Source organism: Pogona vitticeps, chromosome 3 (assembly GCF_051106095.1).
Source record: "Pogona vitticeps strain Pit_001003342236 chromosome 3, PviZW2.1, whole genome shotgun sequence".
NCBI classification, from domain to species: Eukaryota; Metazoa; Chordata; class Lepidosauria; order Squamata; family Agamidae; genus Pogona; species Pogona vitticeps.
The window spans coordinates 187,357,573-187,379,486 of record NC_135785.1 but is presented as its reverse complement, the minus strand read 5'-3'; the positions used below and the strand labels follow the sequence as shown (position 1 = coordinate 187,379,486).

The 21,914-nt window shown below is 38.2% G+C and overlaps 1 protein-coding gene across 5 annotated transcripts in view; it reads right to left on the bottom strand.

Moving 5' to 3' along the window:
* CNKSR2 (connector enhancer of kinase suppressor of Ras 2) overlaps positions 1–21,914 on the bottom strand; it is a 234,762-nt gene that overhangs the window by 4,914 nt on the left and 207,934 nt on the right. Inside the window, exon 21 of one of the 5 annotated variants that reach the window (XM_020789175.3) lies at positions 11,139–12,892. The exons of the other annotated variants lie outside the window; for them this stretch is intronic. Coding sequence (XP_020644834.2) covers positions 12,888–12,892 — 5 coding nt within the window. The 3' untranslated portion in view covers positions 11,139–12,887. Of the gene's footprint in view, positions 1–11,138; positions 12,893–21,914 lie in introns of those variants that run through there. 5 annotated transcript variants of the gene reach the window in all.

Here is a 21,914-nt window from a genome sequence, read left to right as displayed (position 1 = left end):
ATCAAATAAATATTCATCTTGCAAATAAATCTGTTGCATTAAGACCATGCTAAATGTCAAATTAAGGACTTTAATTCTTGTCAAAATATCAAGGAGAAAAACAGCTTGTTAAGGTTTTAGATCCAGTCTTTGTATACAATCCATACATTGCTGCACTCTGGGGGACTGTGAAATCTTATAAACCCTTAGCTGGAAGTAAGCGTCGCTGAACATAGTGAAATTTACCTTTGAGTAAGCAAGCATGTATAGGACTGTACTGTAAGCCTGCAAAATGAAAAAAGTCTAAAGACTGTGCTAGACATATCTGAGGCTACATCTGTTCTATTTCATCAGACATGGGGAATTTTGGTATTGCAGACGTTTTTGGATGCAGTTTCCAGTATCCTTGACTAGGATGACTGAGGTAGATGGAAATTGTCTTGTGACATCTAAGAGGCATAGGTTTCCCAACCATGTTATATGCTGAAACTGTAGTTTAAAAACAATGCAAAACATCAGTTTACCTACATTTATTGTTATTGTTATTATTATTAATCAGCAACTTAAAACACTTGAAAGATTTAAAACTCAAAAATGAAGAAGTAAAAACCAGACTATGCAAAATATACTACCTAGAAAGTAAAATAATTGTTGAAATTATGAAAGAATTAAAACAACATGTAACAGCTACAGAAAATAAAATTGAAAGATATGATGGATGCTTGAAACAATATGGAGAAAGCATACCATTTTGAAATGTTTAATGATTATTCTATGAAAATACAGAGCAAAAGAAATTAGGCCCATGTAAAGGTGATGCTCTAAAACTTTGGAAAAAATCTTGGGAAAGCCCAACCAGACATAACAAAAATGTCTCATGGACTAAAGACATTTGTAAAGAAACTCAAGGAAAACATATGGATGATATTGTAGTAACAACTGAAATGATTACGAGGCAAGTACAGGCTGTGACAAACTGGAGTGCACCTGGACCAGATGAGCTGCACAGATTTTGGTTATAGCATTTAACCATTCTCCATCAACACACAGCAATGCAATTTAATCACTTACTTCAAAATTCTAGAACTGAAGATTAGATGACAACAAGCCGCACACTTCTGATAAAAAGATAATCAAAAGGGCAATGAACCTAGTAATTATTGACCAATTATATGCCTTCCAACAATGTTCAAGCTCTTCACAGGCATGCTTGCAAGATCAATGCATAATTACTTAACTGAAAACTCCTTATACCCAATTGAACAGAACTTTAAGAGTCAAGAGGCACAAAAGGTTAGCTGCTTACTGGTAAAATGACACTAAAGAATGCAAAAAGTCACAAAACAAATTTTAAGATGGTCTGGATAGACTATAAAAAGGCATTTGACACACTGCCACACACCTGGATGAACACCTGCCTAAATTTTTTTGGGATTAGTAAAAACATTCAGAAGTTCCTCAAGAAAAACATGGAAAAATGGAAAACTATCTTAATAGCCTATGGTGAAGAAACTGGGGTAGTTAGCATAAAAAGAGGAACATTCCAAGGGAATTCTTTGACACCACTACTAATTAACATCTCACTAATCCCTATGCCAATAATTTTAAATAAAACTGGGTTGGGCTACTATATTTCAGGACAAGCAGGAAAAATCAATTGTCTGTTATACATGGATGACCTAAAACTGTATGAAAAAAGTGCCACTGAGATAGAATCACTGCTAAACACAGTGAGAATATTTAGTGAAGACATTCAAATGAAATTTGGAATTGAGGGAAGTGTAGCTCTGTCTATACACCACGGCAAGATCCAAAAAATGAGCTGGAATAGAGTTAAAAATTGTGATATTCTAAAATCACTATCAAGTGATGAAAATCATAAATACCTTGAAATACCAGAACCACACACACACAAAAGTTAAAGACCTGACAGAAAGGGAATACACCAAAAGAGTGCCAAAAATCTTGAAATCAAAATTGAATGGTGGAAGTATAAAGCCATTAATACATGGGCAGTTCCAGTTATTAGATACCCAACTGGAAGAATGGATTGGACCCAAAATGAATTAGAAGGATTTGATTGAAGAACATGGAAACTAATTAACATGCATCATGCACTACATTCAAAACATGATGTGGACAGATTATATGCCACGAAAAACTGAAGGCTGTGGATTACTGCGAATACAGGTAGTAGAGGAGGAAAAAAGAACCATAAATGATTATACAGTACTAGTACATGTAGAGAAAAATTACTTAAGGAGGTGAAAATGGAGAATATTTTGAAAAAAACAGAAACAAAGACTGAATATAAGAAACAACAATTTGAAAATAAGTTAAACTGTTGGAAAAATAAACCACTACACAGACATCTGAGAAATACTGATGGAAGGCATAACAATAATTCAGCATGGGCATGGCTAAAACTGAGGACTATTAAGAAAGAGAGCAAAGGCTTGGTTTTTAATGTACAAGAACAAGCACTCCAAACTAAGTGATGAAAGCTAAGATTCAAGGAATTAGTGCTAACAACAAATGTCGACTCTGCCAAGAAACAGATGAAACTGTGTCACACCTCATCTGTGAATGCCCAAAGACTGCACAGATTACAAAATTAGACATGATATAGTGGCAAAATTAGTGCACTGGTTATTATGCAAAAAAATATAACTTAGCCTCCAAATACCCATGGGAACATCAGCTAAAGAAGATGCCAAAAAATGACAAAATCAAGAACTTGTGGGATTTCCAGATCCAAACTGATGGATGCCTTGAACATAACACACCAGACACGGTAGTAAGACAATGAAGAAATGTCTGGATAATTGACATTGCAATTCTAGGGGATGCCAGAGTTCAAGCTAAAGAATGGGAAAACATACCTCATGATCCCCATAGTCATTGGGGCTTTGGGAACAATATCAAGCAATTTCACAAAGGCAGTTGCAGTTCTGAGAAATAACATCAACAGAACTACAAAAAAACAAAAAACAAAACAAAACCAGCAATATTTGGACCAACATATATACTGTGTCAATATTTAACAGGTACTTGGGTTTTTGGTTATGCCAATGTTTTTATTATATTGATGGACTATGCCTGGTTTTTCTGAATAATTATAATAATTGTGTGCCATCAAGTTGTTTCTGACTTATAGCAACCTTTTTCCATGGTTTTCTAGGTAGAGAATACACAGAAGTGGTTTACCATTCCGTTTTTCTGGGGCTACCCTGGGACTGTGCCTTTTATCCATGGCTACATAGGCTGGCTCTTCTCCCAGGAGGCACAGTGGGGAATCAAATTCCCAACCTCTGACCCCGCAGCCAGATATCTGAACTACTTAGCTAGCGATCCAGCATATAACATAACTCAAATTAAAGCATATGAGAAAAATGTCTGCCAAAATGCTGTGATACAATAAGATGAGGACTATTATCTATGAGCACTCAAAAATAATAATAACTTGTTGAATATTTGGACTAAGCTCCAGTGAATTCAATGTGGATTACCTCCGAATAAAAAGCACAGAACAGTATTTTAAGGCTTTAATTCCAATTGTGCTATACCTTGAATGGCAATGGGACTGCTAAATTTTCTGGAACACAAACTCTTTAGCTGAAAAGAATGGCACATGTGTCTGTTTTTTAAGCATCAAATGTTATTGTCCACTGAAATGAATGGGCATACACATAGCTACTGCAGGCAGTGTTAGTGTTCATGTGGTGCTCCAAGAGGTGTGACTCTAAACCAAAAAAATGCTTCAGTAAACACAATCTAAATCCAGATTTGCTTCTTTCCAGTATGAACAAATTTAGCATTGCAATAAATGATATACTTTTAAGTAATGATCTGATATGGAGACAGTTCCTTTAGGTTTTGACTTGAATGAATGTGCAACAAAACACTTGAAAAGTCAAAAACATCAAGACAATTAAACATGTTTATTACCTTCACAATTGGCAACATCTCACAATTAGTTATCACATATGTCTAGAGAATCTGGTTTGACTTGACAGCAGATGTAGTAAAGGGGCTAACAGTGCAAATGAGGAAGTTCCTGGTTCAAATCTTAGTCCAGCCATCACCTTCTGTGAAGATCTTAGCCAAAGTATTATTTTCTCAGCCTCTTCTCTTTTCTCTTTCTCTACAGCACACACACTTCATTATTTTCCCCTGCAGGACAAAACATATCCTCTACACCTCACAGGTTTTCATCCAATTTTCAGTTGGCTTTCTTCATCTCTAATTACAGTGTTTTTTCCTATTCTACACACTCCCAACTGTCTCCCTACCCTCATTTCAGTCTCCTCATTTCTTTCTCCAGCTTCTTGGTTCTGCTCTGCATCTGTCTCTCCCCCCAACACCCCCATTATCATTGTGCTAAGCAGCAGCAACAACACACAAGACTTCTTTTCTCCAAGCTAGTTAATAGATATAATGATGAAGTCTCAGACATAGAGGGACTTAGTACATGGATGGCTGTAACAGGCAGGTGTCAATCTATTTCCTCTACCTGAAAGTTTCTGATCCAGAAAGAGGAAAAGAACAAAGCATATGTAGTCCCATTGTCCCCATTCCAAGTGATTTTAATAGGTTTTGAATAGACCTTCTTACATAATGCTGGTGGCATGAGGAATATTGCTGAATAAGAGCTACCTCCACTGCTGGAGGTAAGAAGGACCAGTCCACATCCCAATCCATGTCTATTTATGATAGTACAATCACCCATCTTAAAAACCTGTGCAACACTGCTATGCCTCCTTGTTTCACCATGGGTGCCTTTCACTAAATCTGGGACTTCATAGATGTACTCTAGTGATAAAGGAAGAAATCTGAAATACAGTGGCTCTTGCAGCATTAACATATTATAGAAGAAACACTTTAAATACTTTCCAGGATGGGAATAGCACAGGGTGTTGTTGTTTTAGCTATCTGGGTATAGGAAAGAGATCTGAAATACTTTCAGTATCGGGGAGGAACTCCACAGGCAAACTGTATTTGTGCAGATGACCATGAATTATGAGTGAATTGAGTCTAGAGTATGGAGATTCCTATATGCAATTTGAAGACTTACTAAGACAATATGAAACCAACTACACTTCTACTTGTGTCAAAGTCCTGGTGGGTCAACAAATTCATAACACAGCATTTGGGGAGGTCAGAACACGTTTTACAGGTCCCTCTATATTTAAAACATAATACCATGAATGCAGAACCTTACCTTCATGTAAATCTGCACAATCAACAAAACCATGTTTGAAGTCACTTAACTTCCATTAATTGGCCCTCATCCAGTCCATTACCATGTTCAGGCATGGATTTGGCACATTCAATGAATGCCTTATGAAACTTTGATGCAGAGAAATAGAGCTGGATATACCAATAATACCTTAGCTCAAATCTCAAGATAACCTCACTCAATTCATTCATGCAGATAGGAAGTGGGGGAAAGCATGGGGGAAAGAGTAAATTCAACAAAATGTCCAAGCACAGTTGACAAGGGTTCAAGCAGTTATCTTCCAGCACTATCTTCTAGAATCAGCAATCCAGTGTTGCTATTACTGTAGCATAGCGGTCAAAATGTCACCGACTACAAGTAGCTGATGTTGGTGTCCAAGCTACTATGACTACTTGTGTCTCCAGTGACAAACATGGATTGAGGGTACCTCCTAGACTCCCTGCTCTTTTAGAGAGATGGCAACCCCATCCATTACGAGCAATCATGCTCCAAGTCATGAAAACCAGCTACCTACGAATGTCTCTCACAGAATTCTCACTAGTTCTCTTAATTGATATCTGAGTGTCAGACTCTGTTAACTACCACTCTTTAATTTTTTAAATTACACTGCATATGGTTTTAATCATATCAAAGTGAAGAAAAATCCAAAGAAGCTTCTTACCTGAATGTCGTAAGAGATGGCTATTGACCAAAAGTGCAAAGAAAATAAATATAAATAAAATCAACATAAAATTCACAGAAAACTGATGCTTTAAAATATGGTGTGTCCTAGCTTATTTAATTTAAGCATTATATAACAAAATGTATTGGACTATTAAACACATTTTTGGTTTATATGTGTCCCTCTGTGTGTGTGTATTTAACAAGCAAACATATTGTACTAAAAAGAACACAACTGTGTTCTGTTTTTTGCGCCATTCATTTCAGACATCAGATAATATAATGATACTCTGACTTTTACATAATACTTGCAACGAATTATGGAAGCAATTACATACGGTAAGTGATTACTGTTTTATTCTCTATCGCACTTAATAGCAAATATACTTTGAAAGGGATAATCCTGTCCTTATGGAAATGTATATGACAAATAATGAATGATCCTTTAGCAATGTATCTATGTCATGGGACATAGTCATGGCACACTAGGCTGTCTAAAAGGTTAAATGACAAATGGTGGGGATGGCTGAACTTAGCTACATTAGTCACAAGTCAAATTTGAACAGCACTTGTTGGCTGAGACTTACAGGGCAATCATCCAGCTCTGAATAAAACATGTACTCCCTGTATACAATCTCCTCTCAGATAGGAATACTGTTCCACTGATTGCAAATATCACACCACACCTTGGGACTTTAGGTTTGAAAATTGATTGATTACTGTAACCTATTAAAATTGGGAGATTATTTTATTGTTAGTGTTGGGTGCTGAAAATAATTTGAACACATTGAGTTAGCATTAATTAATTAATTTATTAATTAAATACTTTTGAAATAAACAGTGGGATTCATAGAGAAGGGCACATGCCTAATGCCTACTGGCACATTTGATATTGGTGTCTTCAAAAGCCCTTTTTAAAAAATTAAAGTTACCATACAAATCTGTCACTTTTTCCTAGATGGGCTACAAATCCCACCACAGGCTTGTTGGCTGGGAATGCATCGGGGGGACAGGTCTAATACACCTGCATATGGTCAAGCTGGGAACAGCTGCCTGCATGAAAGCCTGGGAATTCATTTTATAAGCTTTTCTGTTACTCTTTCTTCTTGATCTCTGTCACTCACACCAACTACCTACATCCTTTTCTTGTATCATTTGTCACACTATATATCCCTTGCACTGATTTTGGAGTGGCCAATGTAAGTAAGTAGTTACGTACATATGTAAGTAAAATGCATCCTTTTATTCCATACTAGTAAGCAAATGGGAAAGGTTTACATTTAATATTCTATACAGTGGTGCCTCGACTTACGAACTTAATGCATACAGGAATGTTGTTCGTAAGTCATATCAGCATTTCCCATAGGAATGCATTGAAAACTGATTAATCCGTTCCGGCTGTTTTTTGTTCTTATGTCGAGGCACCGTTCTTAAGTCGAAGCATTTGTTACCATAGGGACGAATGCAAAGCTGGTTAATCTGTCCTGTAACACTAGGGGGAGAATTTTTTTTAAATCTGAGATGAATTTAGGTTAAAAAAAGGGCAGAAAAGGAGGGAGGGAGGGAGGGAACAATGGGGAAAAGAAGAAAGAAGAAAGAAAGTCATAACTGGGGCACACAGACCCCCTCAGACAAAGGTTTGTGCTTTTAAGCACAAAAAGAGAGAAGACACAAAGAGAGAAGAGAAGGGGGGGGAGACTTGAGTCTAAACTCCAGAGCCCAGCACCTAGCCCAGACCTTTGCAAAAAATTTTCTGATTTTAAATCCAAAAGACTAAAATGCCACAGTACACAAACCCTAGGATCCACAGAATCCAGCAACCATTATTCCAGCAAATAGACTCAGCAGAAAAAGAGAAAGGGTCTGCAAGACCCATCAGAGCACAGAAACATAACCCCCCCACCTAGCCCAAACCCAAACTGTAAAACCCCTGTACAGTAAATACAGTGTACTCACCCAGAACAGGCAGTCTCTCTGTTTTAAAAAAGAAAGTCAAAAATAAAAAAGCCAAAAGAAAATACAATCAGTACAGTACAGTACCAGGCAGTAGGCAGTCTGAAGTCTCTCTCAGTATCCACACTCTCTAACCACTGGGGTGAGTGAGGTAGCAGACAAGCAACCTCTTCGCTGGCCAACGGTTAACTGAAAGTTCAAATTTTGCATTTTCCCTGCCTCCGTTCGCAAGTCAAAGCAAAATCATGCGAATGGAGCTGTTCGTAAGTCGAAATGTTCGTAAGTAGGGACATTCGTAAGTTGAGGCAGCACTGTAAATATACGTAATGTCACACATTGGGATTGCTCAGATAACAAAGAGGTAGTGCAATAAGCAAATAAATATGATTTTTCTTAAAAGGTAGCATTTTGAATCCATGAAGTAATTATTAACTAAATTAAAAAAGATCCCTATAGCAATTTGCACTGAAACATCACCAGATGGCAAAATTAACAGTTAATAATTTTCAAAAATGAATATGTATTTTGCACAGGCACTGTGGCAATATACAGTATACTTATTATTATATAACGTGATGTATGTTTTTGTAAATGTCATCCATCTCCTGGTTCTAAAAACCATGGTGGGTTACCTTACAGATGTGAAAATGCTGGATGATCCAGAAAAAATGGGCTTTGTGAAGTGAAGGCTGCAATCCCCATTGAATCAGTGGGCTTTACTGTGAAATATACTGCAATGTTGGATATTAATACAGATTTTTTAAATGATATATGAAAGAAAGCCAGGAACAGACTTATGCTATGTCCTTTTCTCCCAAAATAATATCTGTGATCATATATACAATAGGCACTGGATTTCAAAGAATTGCATTTCGAAGAACTGGATTTCAAAGAATAATAATAATCATGTGTTGTCAAGTCAATTCTTATTTATGGTAACCCTGTTCAAGGTTTTCCAGGTAGAGAACTGAGAAGTGGTTTACCAGTCCCTTCCTCTGGTGCGCCCCGGCCTGTGCAGCTTGCCCAAGGCCACAGGGGCTTGCTTTACTCCTAGGAGTATCTGCAGCCAGATACCTAAAGCACTGAGCTAACGTTAAATTACTCAGCCAAATTAAGCAATCAGATTTTAAAGAATTACTTACTGAATTATATCCAAGTTCCCTGTCATACACATACTGACCAAGACCCTAACCTTTCACTCCTTTCACCAAAGGAGGGTCATGTTCACAATGTGCAACCCTTTTTCTGCGAAGGCAAGCTACTGCCATTCACAGAGCAAGAAGGAGCCAAGTGATTATCTTTACAACAATGACAATTACCATATACTGATTGGAAGATGAAAGCTTCTTGTACTTTAGATAAAAAGGCTCACAAATCAAATGTACTGTATATACTTTTACCTAAAACAGTACAGTACCGTGATATATTATTACACCCCAAGGAAGCAATGAATGGCTGAGCATCACAAGCTGAAGTTTGCTTCAGAATTACCATCATGGAAGTTGGGTTTCTTACGTTAACTAACCAAAGAGATGTTTCAAGTGACACATATGCATGCCATCAAAACAGCACCATGCTATTCCATATATGTTTGAAATCTACATTCAGATGTAGGAGATACTTTGAATAAGAATGATGGTTGCTGATATTCCCCATTCTTGTGTCAATGAGTTTAGGTTTACTGCTTCAGTGTGTGCTCTGAATCATTAGCTGACCACCTTGGCCAAGAAAAGGTTTCATGAAAAGACAGCAGTACAACACCACTACTCAGTCTAGTTACAGATGTGAAATGTATGTGTGAAACAGAAAGCAATGCTCTGCACGACTGTATTTCGTTTCTAAAACCTGTCTGTATTACCAAAAGAGAGCTTTTTACCAACTTTATTTTTAGCAATACAAAGGAGTTTGTATTGTGTTCCTTGGCCAGATGGACAACATATAAATTGAACAGATAAATAAAATAAATTTGATAAAATTCAGTGTAGTTAATGTCAGAGGCTGCCTTCCGATTACCTCTATGAAACTGTCATTCAACGCTTGAAGGATCAAAACAGGATCAAAACAGATCCTTCAATCCTTTTGAAGGATCTGTTTTGAAATTTGAATGCATTTCTTCTTTGAATTGCATGGATCAGAGCGGCATGGCTTTGACTATGAATGGATTTTTTTCAATAAATAAATATTTATATAAATAAATATTCAATAGATAGTAGGCTGCTATTCATCTCCAGGAACTGCCCTGAGAAAGGTGCATCTTCAACTTACTGAGGCCCTCGTTGTTGGCAGTGCGCTGGTCCCCGATCAAATGCTGGTGGCCCAACCAGCCCCCTCTCCTGGCATGGCCTCTGAGCAGGGTGCTGAAGCATGCCAGGAGACTGACATGGGTTGGGGGAGTCTCTCTCTCTCTCTGTGTGTGTGTGTGTGTGTCTGTATATGAATAAACACTTTATGCTTTGTAATTACATTTTGGGGTTATAAGAACTGTACATGGATTTTGAACTACACAGGGGTCTGGCACCCCTAATCCCAGTGTTGTTGAAGGGAGAAGTGTACACAATGGTGCTAGTATATTGGCTCAATTTAGCTTGCAGCAAAGTGTAGCAAATGAGGCATCACTGAAAATCTAAAATAGCATTCAAGATATTACAAATTCTAATGTCATGTTTTAACTCCTAAATCATTTGTACAACAATTTCTAAGTAAAGAATTTCATGATAGACCATAAATATTTCAAGCCACTCAAAAAAAGATTTTAGTGATAAATCTTTCAGTTTGCAAAATCTTTGTGCACTAGCAGTGATTTATTAAAGAGGAAAAAGTACTTCATGTGGAATTGCACATAAAAGGTGAATCCTGCTTTTGCTGAGCACCAAAATAGCAAGAATTACATAAAACAGTGAGTTCTCTGAACATATGACTAATTTGAAATGTACGATAATGTTTGTATCTCTATCCAACAAAATTATTTAAATAGTTTAATCCAGCCAAATTTAAATGCTTAATTTCACTGGGAGAAATTTAAGTCTGAACTTAACTTGCCTATTTAAGTCAACAAGACTCAAATACTTAACTAAGTATTTATTTGGATCATGTCCAAAGGCTATTGTTTAAGCTGTATATAATTAGCTGAATATCTAATTAATAGAACATATTAATTATATACGTATATAATTAATATGTTCTGCCAAACAGGTGAATTAAATTTGTGCTCATGTAAAGCAATCAAAACTCAATTTATAGTAAAATGTTTAGACAGACCTATACAAGGTTCAATAATGCATTATAATGAATATCCTGTGGATTGGTCGACAATGTACAGGCTTTTATTTACTTATTTTAAAAAAATCACACACACATTAAAGCTATTTGAGTTTCCAAACTGCTGTTAAGCAGACACTATGCATTATTCACCTGTGAAAAAACATACCTTTCTCATCTACAAAAAGGGAAATATATGCATTTGTATATAAATAACTCTATATATTTTATTGGTATTAACATAATGCAATACCATACATTGACCTGACAGAAATAAAACATTTCAAAATACATTTTAAAATTCTCTCTTCATAGAATAGTATGAAATATCAAGAAATCAGCATTGACATTACAGTACACCCTTAGCCAAAAATAGAAAGAAAATCCACATCCAATCACAGAGATACAGGCAAATAATGATCCATAGGAGACCCATATAATGATCCACAATACCTGGATTTACTCAGGAAGACATTCAGACAAAATCTTGGCCCCATTATTGTCTCCTATAGATTATGAACATAGAATACTTTACGCCTATGCTGCAAGGCAACATCACTCACATTTAAGTCCTAGAAGGTAAGGAGAAATTGAAGACTTCCTTCTGCAGAGTTTGAAACACTTCAGTATGAAGCATCAGCTTCACTGTCATGACATCAATATTTGTATACCATCTGATCAATCATTATAAACTGGTCTGCAAACTCTGTTGCATTTCTAAGCCTACTTACCTGAAAGCAAAACTCAAGCTACATGTGACAGCCTGTCTGTTTAAACTCAGGTCTGCTCCAATTGTAAGTAAACAAGATGGAGATTTTTCAGAGAAAATAAACGGAACCCTCCACATTATGCCACTAATGTCCCCAAGAAAAGCTCTTGGGGTCAAGGGTGAGGAAGACTACAAGAAGCGCAAGCAGCACATGAGGGGGGGTAGCAGTTCCCAAGTGCATGTGATTTTTTACATTTAAAATGAGACCCTCCCCTTGACATTTTTGCTAGACCTGGATTTAAATGAATGGATCTGCTGTCAACTTGTGTAGATTCAGTACTAACTCCACTGAAGTGAATAGGATTTACTTCCAAGTAACCGCGGGACTGGCTTGTTAATTCTCAGAATAGTCTGAGTGTGCTTGGACTAGATAGAATACATTTCATTTGTAGTATACAGCTTGATATCTTCCTTTAATAATGTGAAAAAGCACAGTATTAGCTTCCTTCTTCCCTTTGTCAGGATGGAAGTAACTGAAGTTAATCTTCAAAATAGGATTTTATAGTTACCAGAGCTGATGCTTCTTTCATTCCTTGAAGACTGTGGAACACATCTGAGCATCCACAGCCCTTTCCCTGCCATGTCTCTCTTCCCTTCTGTTTTTCCCAAATGGGCGGCAGTATTTTTTGCAACTGTATTCCATGAAGCCTGGGTCTGATATTGTGCCTAGTCCCTCTGTAGAAAGAATGCATTCTTCAAAAATAAAAGCAATTTAGTTGGGCCACAGATTTTTTCCCCCTTGTAAGAGTTTTCCTGGAAGTCCCTTACCCAGGCATTTGGTTGTTTATATTTTAAAGTCAGTTCTGGCTTATAAACATCAAAGTTATTCATGAAGAATTGATTGGCTTTCTGAATGCAGGACATTAGAGGTTGCTTGCAAGAGGCTGAAGATGAGTCTCCGTTGTGCCAATTCTCTCCGATCTACATTCTCTAACCAATAGTTTATCAATCTGTGAATCCAATCGGTTCAGTGCCAAGAGAAGTGGATCCGAGTTGGCATGGGGAAGTTCTATCAACTCTCGCAGTGCTTTAGCCTAATACAATAAAGCAGTGATACAAGATGGTGAAAGATGGCCCATTATTTCTATATCATATTACTACTGTATTTGCAACACAATCATGCAATCTTGATAAAAGAGAGAAAGCATATCTGGTGATATTTTCATATGGTGATAGTTCCACAGTGTTCTCTTTTTTTTTATTTGCATGCACACATGCATAAGGAAAAAATGCCACTTTTCTTGTACATGACTTTAGAAATTTCAGTCTCTGATAGAAAAATAGTTTTAACAGGATGCAATTCTGGATTTTCAATGTGTCCTAAAGCTACAACAGCAATGAAATCAATACACCATACAACATCAGAAGATGATATAGAAAAGGGACTCTAATTCACGTTTATGCCTTCAGTAGGAAATCTGTGTTTTTAAAAAAATTACTGTATTGTTACTTATTACAATTATAAAAGAATACTACCATTTGGAAAAACTTTTGGACACAATTTCCCAGATTCCTCAGCCAGCTCAGCCACTGGCCAAATTCCCTAGTGCATTCTGGAGACTGTTGACAAAAAAGATGTGGGGTAGTATTTCCAAGGTCTGTAGAAAACATCCAAATAAGTAGAGGCAACCCAATTCACATTATGTAATTTTGTCTCTTGAAAGGTCAAATCTATCAGTAATGCTCCAAGAATTTGCAGATTAACTTCTCCTTTTCTCTGTGTGGATTTTCTTGCTTCTGATTCGACCAGGCAAGGGTTTTACAGCTGAGACTCAGACTGAAATCATATATAGCAATGCATGACTGTTCAGCATGAATGCAGTACCTGCACTAACTACAGACCTATGCACTAATGCCCGCCACCTAGTGACTGGAAATGGCATTGGAAGCTTCAAATACACTGAGGGATTTGTGTTAAAAACAAAATAACAATTTTAATGTGTATTAAAACAAAACAGGTGCGAAATAGATAATGATTACGAACAAGCTTCTTATCTATGGGAATTTCCAGAATTTTTTGTCCATTTCAACAAAAACAGAATTAAAAACACAATTAATACTGGCAAACTGATTATGACAGTTTCTGTTGTTTCACCCATGAGAGCTTCAGTGAGACCTATTGAAATAAGGAGAGCTTAATATCAGCACAGGGTGAAAGAAATATAGAAAAGAGATCTGAGAGTAAAACTAACCAAAGGAAAGAGAAGAAAGATGAAAACCTGTCATGGATAGACTAGTCATTCTTATGACGACTTTGGCCAATATTTTGTTCAAGATAGCTGTATGCAACAGCTACAAATGCACACTGGCTAAATGGAAAGTTTCGTGTTGCTTCTCTGTTCACATAACTGGCAAGTAGCAGGCACCTCACCAATTATCAGATTCTGCTTCAGTGACTGCCACTACATGTGTGGCAATTTCAAAAAGGACATTAGCTTTTTAGTGTTAATGTACTTTAAAAGGAAAAAGAATGTGCATTTCTCACTCTCTTCTCTCAGGGTGGCTCCTAAATGCTCCATTTTATATTGACATTTTGTTACCATATTCAGTTCTCAGTCAAAAGTAGAGAGCTGAATATTATAGCATACCATCAAAGACTTACAGCCCATGCTGCAAACAGTTCTTCCTTTTCACAGGGTTTTCGTACAAGCTATTCCCTATTGAATACCAGTCTGAAACAGCTGTGACAACAGGTTATCTAATATAAATTTAAACACCAGAAAACTGGCAATGAACCACTGCATTACTTTAGTCTCCTATCTACTAAAGTAACATCATTAAGAACTGTAAGACCATCAGCTACAGTACAGTGGTGCCTTGACTTACGAACGCCCTGACCAAAGAACAATTTGACTTATGAACAGCTCTGGCCGGAAAATTTTGCTTTGACTTGTGGCCGGAGCTTTGACTTACGAATGGAAAAAGGCAGGGAAAAGGGGCAGGAAATTCAAGTACTGTATACTAACCACTGATGGCGAAGAGGCTGCTTCTTTGTAGCTCTTTTGCCCCAATGGTTAGAGCGGGGGGTCAGGGATTTTTTTTTTTTACTCCAGGGGTTTGCAATGTTTTATTTTTTGTTTGTTTGTTTTTTGAAAGAGTAGCCCGGCTCTGCATCACGGATGGTCATCACGGAGCCAGGCTGATGCAGAGCTCTTTGCTCAGTGCTGCTGCCACCACCGGGTCCCGTTCTCTCCAGCCCAGGGACTGACTGCTGCTGGGTCAATGGCGGGCAACGTCGGGTGCAGAGCTGGGCTATTCTTCGCGCAATGCTGCCGCTGCCAGGTCCTGTTCCCTCCAGGCCAGGGACTGCCTGCAGCTGGGTCAATGGCGGGTGGCATCGGGTTCAAAGCTGGGCTGCTCTTCGCCCAATGCCACCGCTGGGTCTCGTTCCCTCCAGGCCAGGGACTGACTGCTACTGGGTCAATGGTGGGCGGCATCGGGCGAAGAACCCCAAAGAGCAGCCCGGCTCTGCATCACGGATGGTGCTGCTCTTTGGGGCTCTTCGCCTGGTGCTGCCCGCCATTGACCCAGCAGCAGTCAGTCCTTGGCCCGGCAGGAACGAGACCCAGCAGCGGTAGCGGCATCGGGTGAAGAGCCCCGAAGAGCAGCCCGGCTCTGCATTGGCTGGGCTCCATGATCACCATCCGTGATCCGGCAGTGGAGCCCGAGAGGCCTCGTGGTGGCGGCAGAGCCCGGGAGGCCTCCGCCATTTGAATTTCTCGCCATTAGCCTGTGCAGCGAGGAGCCCCAAGGACCGACACGGCCACCCCGGCAAGCAGCCACTGGTGCCGGTTCTGGAGATGCAACCAGTGTCAGGCACCAGCGGTGGCATCGGTTAGTGGAGGATGGCGAGGAGCAAGTGGGAGGCGAGCAGCCAAAGCACCCCAACCAGGCTCAAGCCTGCCAGCCATGGCAATCGCAACAGCGACGGAAGCGCAAAAAGTGCTACTTTTTAAAAAAGTTTTTTGTTTTGTTGGTGGTGGGGGATTGAGGGTCGGTGTTGTTTTGTATTTGGTGATATTTTTTTTGAAGTCCCAGCATGGGACTTGCTCTGTTTATTTTTATGTTGGTATTATTTTGAAATGCTGGAATGGATTAATCCTGTTCCCATGCATTTCAATGGGAAATGGTGCTTTGACATACGAACATTTTGACTTATGAACGCCATTCCGATACAGATTAAGTTCATAAGTCAAGACAGCACTGTATTAAGGATTCATTCTGCACATTTTATGTGACAGTATCATCAGATACTGAATTTGTCTTAAGTCTACTTGTTGCTGCCAATATGGCTATAGTAACAAATTGGAAGAAAAAGAGTCCTCTTCCATAAATCACTGCTTTCATTACATCTGGGCAGTCCATTGACAACTAAATTGACACATTATCAAAGGATGCAAAGAAATTATGTGTAAGGTAAGCATAAATTTTATGAGTTATGGGCAATGTTTGTGAAGTGCTGGAATGAGAAAGAAATGGAACATTCCACTTTTTGTAAATTGTTATAAATCTGTATTGGAGTTATAAAAATAATAAAGGTTATTAATTCACATACACCCAAATATGTCTAGTTTAAAAATCCAGGTTGGCCTCCTCCCTCTTGTCTTCCCATTGTCAGGCAAAGACATTCCTCTTCAGGCAGACCTTTAAGCGTAAATTGTATCAGGAATGCTTGTTTTTTACATACAGGTTTTTCAATGTTTTTCCATTGTTTTTATACTTGGTTTTTTTGTATGTTTGTTTTTATTGTTTTTATGCTGGATTTAATGTATGTTTAATTGTTTTAAATGTGATATTTATATAGTGTTTTAAAATTTCTTATTTTCTCTGTTGTGAGCTGCCTTGGATCCACTATAGGGAGAATGGTGGCATATACATGATTTGAATAAATAATATATAAAAAGAGTCTGCTAGATCAGTGGTTCCCAACCTTGGGTCCCCAGATGTTCTTGGACTGCAACTCCCAGAAAACCTGGCCAGCAGAACAAGTGGTGAAGGCTTCTGGGAGTTTTAGTCCACGAACATCTGGGGATCCAAGATCGGGAACCACTGTGCTAGATGATACAAAGGAGCTTTTTAAATTAAAATAAACATTTTTTTAAAAAGGTAAACTATTTTTCAATATATGTGTTAAAAACATATCCATAAAAACACAGCCATAAGACTGTATGTTTTTTTAAATAACCTCTGCCCACATTACAAAAAATAACTTCTTACCCCTCTCCCTTTAGCCCTGTCCCTGAGATTGCTGCGAAATCTGAAAAATGGCCTTCAGCTCTGCTAAAATCCACCATACTTGCTTTAAGCTATTGATCTTGCTATGCCAGCCTACTGTCACCAACAGCTTGTTAAAAGTAGCAAGTGCATTTTTGAAGAGCATACATTGAAATGAGAACTTCAATCTGGAAGGCAGAAAATAGTAAAAAGAGTAATTTGGAATTTTGATATGGCAACATGTATAGAATGGATGTTAGTATGTTAATGTTTCTCCTCTTCCCTCTTAACCTCAATTCCCTTTCCCCTTTTTGTCTCCCCTTGTTAAAAATAAAAATAAAAAAAGTAGCAAGTGCATTTTATACTTATCTGTACTCAACATGGTGTTGCAATACACCTACTGTCAACATCTTCCTTGCACTGTCTGACATTTTGTGTTCAATGTATTCTCGATAGCTTTCACGGCCGGGATCCAATGGTTGTTGTAGGTTTTTGGGCTGTTTGGCCGTGTTCCCAAACCTACAACAACCATTTTGTTTTCACTTTGTTTCTCTTACCTCTTGCACTTACACGGAACAAAAAAAGAGTTTTTAATGCAGCAGAGAAATGCTGCAACTGCTTTGACCACTTTGTTAAGAAAGTATCCTAGGCTTTCTATTTTTCCTACTTAAGAATTTCACAAATCCAGGCACAGAAAACAAAATATTCCAGGTAAGTGTCTGTCAACAGTGATTCACAGCAGACAGTCTGGACCTCAGTTTGTATAGGGAATAAACCACAGAGAATTATGAGAGCAACAACAGGTTTCTTGTCAGATAATGTAAACATATAATTATGGTAGAATTTCTTCTCTTTACTGTAGCCAGAGGTTAGGCAGGGCAACATTACTCGATACAGATGAGAATCTCAACAGAAACATTCAGGGCCAGCAAGGGAAAGAAATGACAGACAGATATTTATAATCAATAGACATAAATCTGTATATCATGGAATGTCTAAAAAGGAACAAGAAAAAAGAAAATAATAAATGTTAACTATTTGCAGCCTTGGGGAAAAATCTTTGAAAGAATTATGACACCATATATAATATTTTGTATGGAAAAGAAAGCCCAGAGTAAGAATCTAAGGTAGCAATCCTATGTACTCCTATTTAGAGAGTAAATATGATTGAACTAAAGGAAACATGTATCTGTGAAGATTCTCAGGTGGAGTTATCTGGGAAGTTGAGTCATGGCAACTGGACTTCTTTCTTGTTAGGTCAAAATGTTTCACTACTCATCCAAGTAACTTCTTCAGTCTGAGGAGAGTTGGAGGATATACCCTCCAAGTTGGTTTCACTTCCCCATGGTCTGAATAGGCTTGTTAGAAGGACAAAGTACTGGGGGTGAGGGATAATCCCACTTCTGCAGTCCTTCTCCACCCACTGTCATGGGTCGTTGACAGTTCACAGTGATCTTTCTTGTGTGTGTCCCTAATCCTTCTGGGGATGGATGAAAGGGCAGCATGATAAATAGGAAACACGGCTGCACTGTATAGCCTAAATCATGTGCTCACAAACACACACACATCTATGAAATGTAGCTATGTGATACCATCTTATACTAAAATCTTCCATTTAAAAAATCCACTTTGACTAGGATTCAATGATACATCATTGTCATGTAATGCTGAAATAAAAGCTAAACAAATAATGTCTATTAAAAGAAGAGGTACTCAGCAGGTACACGTGGAAAAAATGCAGATCATTCATTTCAATGAGTCTGCTCCTGGTAGGGCTAATAATGGGTTTAGCATTGTATATCTCGTCCAGTGAGATTTTATGGAGATTACTAAATACTGGCATGGATATTAAGATTTTGTGTGATCCAAAAATGGAAACACATGCAACGGAGTTGCAACCAACCAGTGTGTTTTTCAGAAATGGAAATTGGGACATTGCTTAGTTTTCCCAGCATGCAGTGTGGAGGGTAATCACTGCACATTTGCAATGAATGCACTATCTTTATAATCCCAATTTTGAGATTAAGTCCTAACTGTAGATTTCCTGGCCATAAAACATGGCCTAATTTTTAGAGTTTTCTATTTCCTTCCTGTTATCTAGGGTTTTTTATGCCCATGAATCAAATGAAAAGTTTTGGAGAATTCCAAAGTTTGCACGTTTGGTTGGTCTTAATAAATTGGTGGTTTTCAGTTAGTGGGGTGTGCCCCCTCAGGAAGCTGTATTTCAGGGGAGATGTTTCTTGGAAAAAACATATTCAACATTATTTTAATTTTATTAAAATAAATTATTTTAATATGGAAAGTTATACTTACTGCTTTCTTAGTATGCAACTTATTGCATCATCCTAAAATGGGCATAAGTGAGAAACAATTTTTTCAAATTTACAAATGCTTTGAATTTATTTCAGCTGCATAATGTCAAATTTCAAACCAAATTATTTGATTCAAAGCTTTGAAGGCTTCTTATATGTATGTCAATAGAGAATATGGCTTTAAGAAAGGTTGAGAAGTACTGTAGGTACACAATAAACTCCATGAGATGAATTGTTCACTTTGATAAATCCTGATCACTCTACCTGTGATGGTTAGGTATTTCTAGAACAATATTTCTGAAGAACTGTAATACTTTTCCTGAATTCTGCAGTATCACTAGAACACTAAAAACACATCCAATATAGATATCAAAATATCATCATTAATAAAATAGGGCACACAGTACAATTTTATAATGAGCCCGAGTAAGTAACTAGTACTGTCACTTAACTGTTTGCACCAGTTGTGCGCATCTATCTGAAAATAAATACCAAATAAATTTCCAAATGGGAAAAAAGCCAGAAAGGAGAAAGAAGACAAAGTAAACATCAATGACAAAAATAAATACAAAATTAAAAAGGCCAACAAATATGTGCCTCAAGCCAGAATTTGGGAGTTCAAATCACCCCTGGGCCACCCCTGGGTGAGAGGCCAGTCATGATTACCCAGAATATGTGTGCCTGATGGGTTAATCAATCCATCAATCTTTATTAATGGCCTCTGACCCATTAAGGCTGGCGGGTTAAGTATCCAGCCTCTTGTGTGCCCTTGGGTAAGCTACACAGCTTCACGGCATCTCCAGAGAAATGGAGTGATAACTTATGAACACAAACATGGGGCAGTTTGCCATAACTTGGAATCAACCTAACAGCACTTATTAACATTTTGAAAATCATTTTGAAAAGTAAATCAAGTGAAGGTTTTCCATCCTCTACTCTCCACAGAGGACACATACCCTAGAGCAGGGATGGCAAACCTATGGCATGTATGCCACAGCTGGCACACAGAGCCCTCTCTGTGGGCACGTGAGCCATAAGTCGCCATCGATAAATACCCGTCCTCCAATCCCCGATTTTAGCACCCTCCTCTGCTGGTGCAGTGGTCCAGCGGGAGGGTGCAATTGTGGCCATTAACAGTCTAGCCTTATGGGGGATTGGAGGACCAGTAAGTATTTCTTTGTTAATACCGCCCATAGGAAAAAACAAACAAACATTTACCCCTTGCAGTGAAGGAGCAGTTGTTTTTTCTAAACTAAAAGTTCAGTATTCAGGTTTTAACTGCAGTGTTGGCACTTTGAAATATGCACGTTGATTTTGTGTTGCAGTTTGGGCACTTGAGCTCCAAAAGGTTCACCATCATTGCCCTAGAGAGATGTAGTATTATGAAAAGGAAATATTGGCATAGATGTTCAGATTTATGTGATCCAAAAACTAGAGACACACACAACATGGAAAATCTGACTAGATATTAAGAACTACCGTGTTTTCCCAAAAACAAGACAGGATCTTATATTAAATTTTGCTCCAAAAACTCATTAGGACTTATTTTCAGGGGATGTTTTATTATTGTCATGTATTATTGTCATGTGGCGCTGTGGGCTAAACCGCAGAAGCCTGTGCTGCAAGGTCAGAAGACCAAGCATTCGTAAGATTGAATCCACGCAACGGAGTGAGCGCCCGTTGCTTGTCCCAGCTCCCGCCAACCTAGCGGTTCGAAAGCATGCAAATGCAAGTAGATAAATAGGGACCACCTCGGTGGGAAGGTAACAGCGTTCCGTGTCTAAGTTGCACTGGCCATGTGACCACGGAAAATTATCTTTGGACAAACGCTGGCTCTATGGCTTGGAAACGGGGATAAGCACCGCCCCCTAGAGTTGAACACGACTGGACAAAAAATTGTTAAGAGGAACCTTTATCTTTACCTTTACCTTACAACAATCAACATTTATTCAGATACAGTCATGTCATTTTCTGGTTGCTGCACAATGGTGGAGGGTGGGGTTTCGCTTAACTAGGGCTTATTTTTTGGGGTAGGGCTTATATTATGAGCATCCTGAAAAAATCATATGAGGGCTTATTTTCAGGTTAGGTCTTATTTTCTGGAAAACAGGGTACATGTTTGTTGAGCCTATTTGGAGATTATAGTAGGAGTGCAGCCATTGTATTTTTCTACTTTTGACTCCACCCTATTCTTCCTGAGCTATCTGAGTTATACTCTGTGGAATGACAGGGAATAGGGCATAAGGACTGCTGCTAGAAACGCACCAGAATTATTTTTGCAGGTATGCAAGGGTCTACCTTACAGCAGCAAAAGTGCTTTCTACTCAAACAAGAACACCTTTCGATCCAAGCCATCATTTTCAGCGTTTTAAATCTGGAACCGAACATGATACAATAACAGGAGTTTCACGTAATTCGATTATCTGTCTATCTATCTGATAGCTCTTCCTTTCACTTTTGTAATATTTTCTCTGTGGGTGAATAATTAAGAATGATTAAGCTGATGAAACATTCGTGCCTAAATATTCCA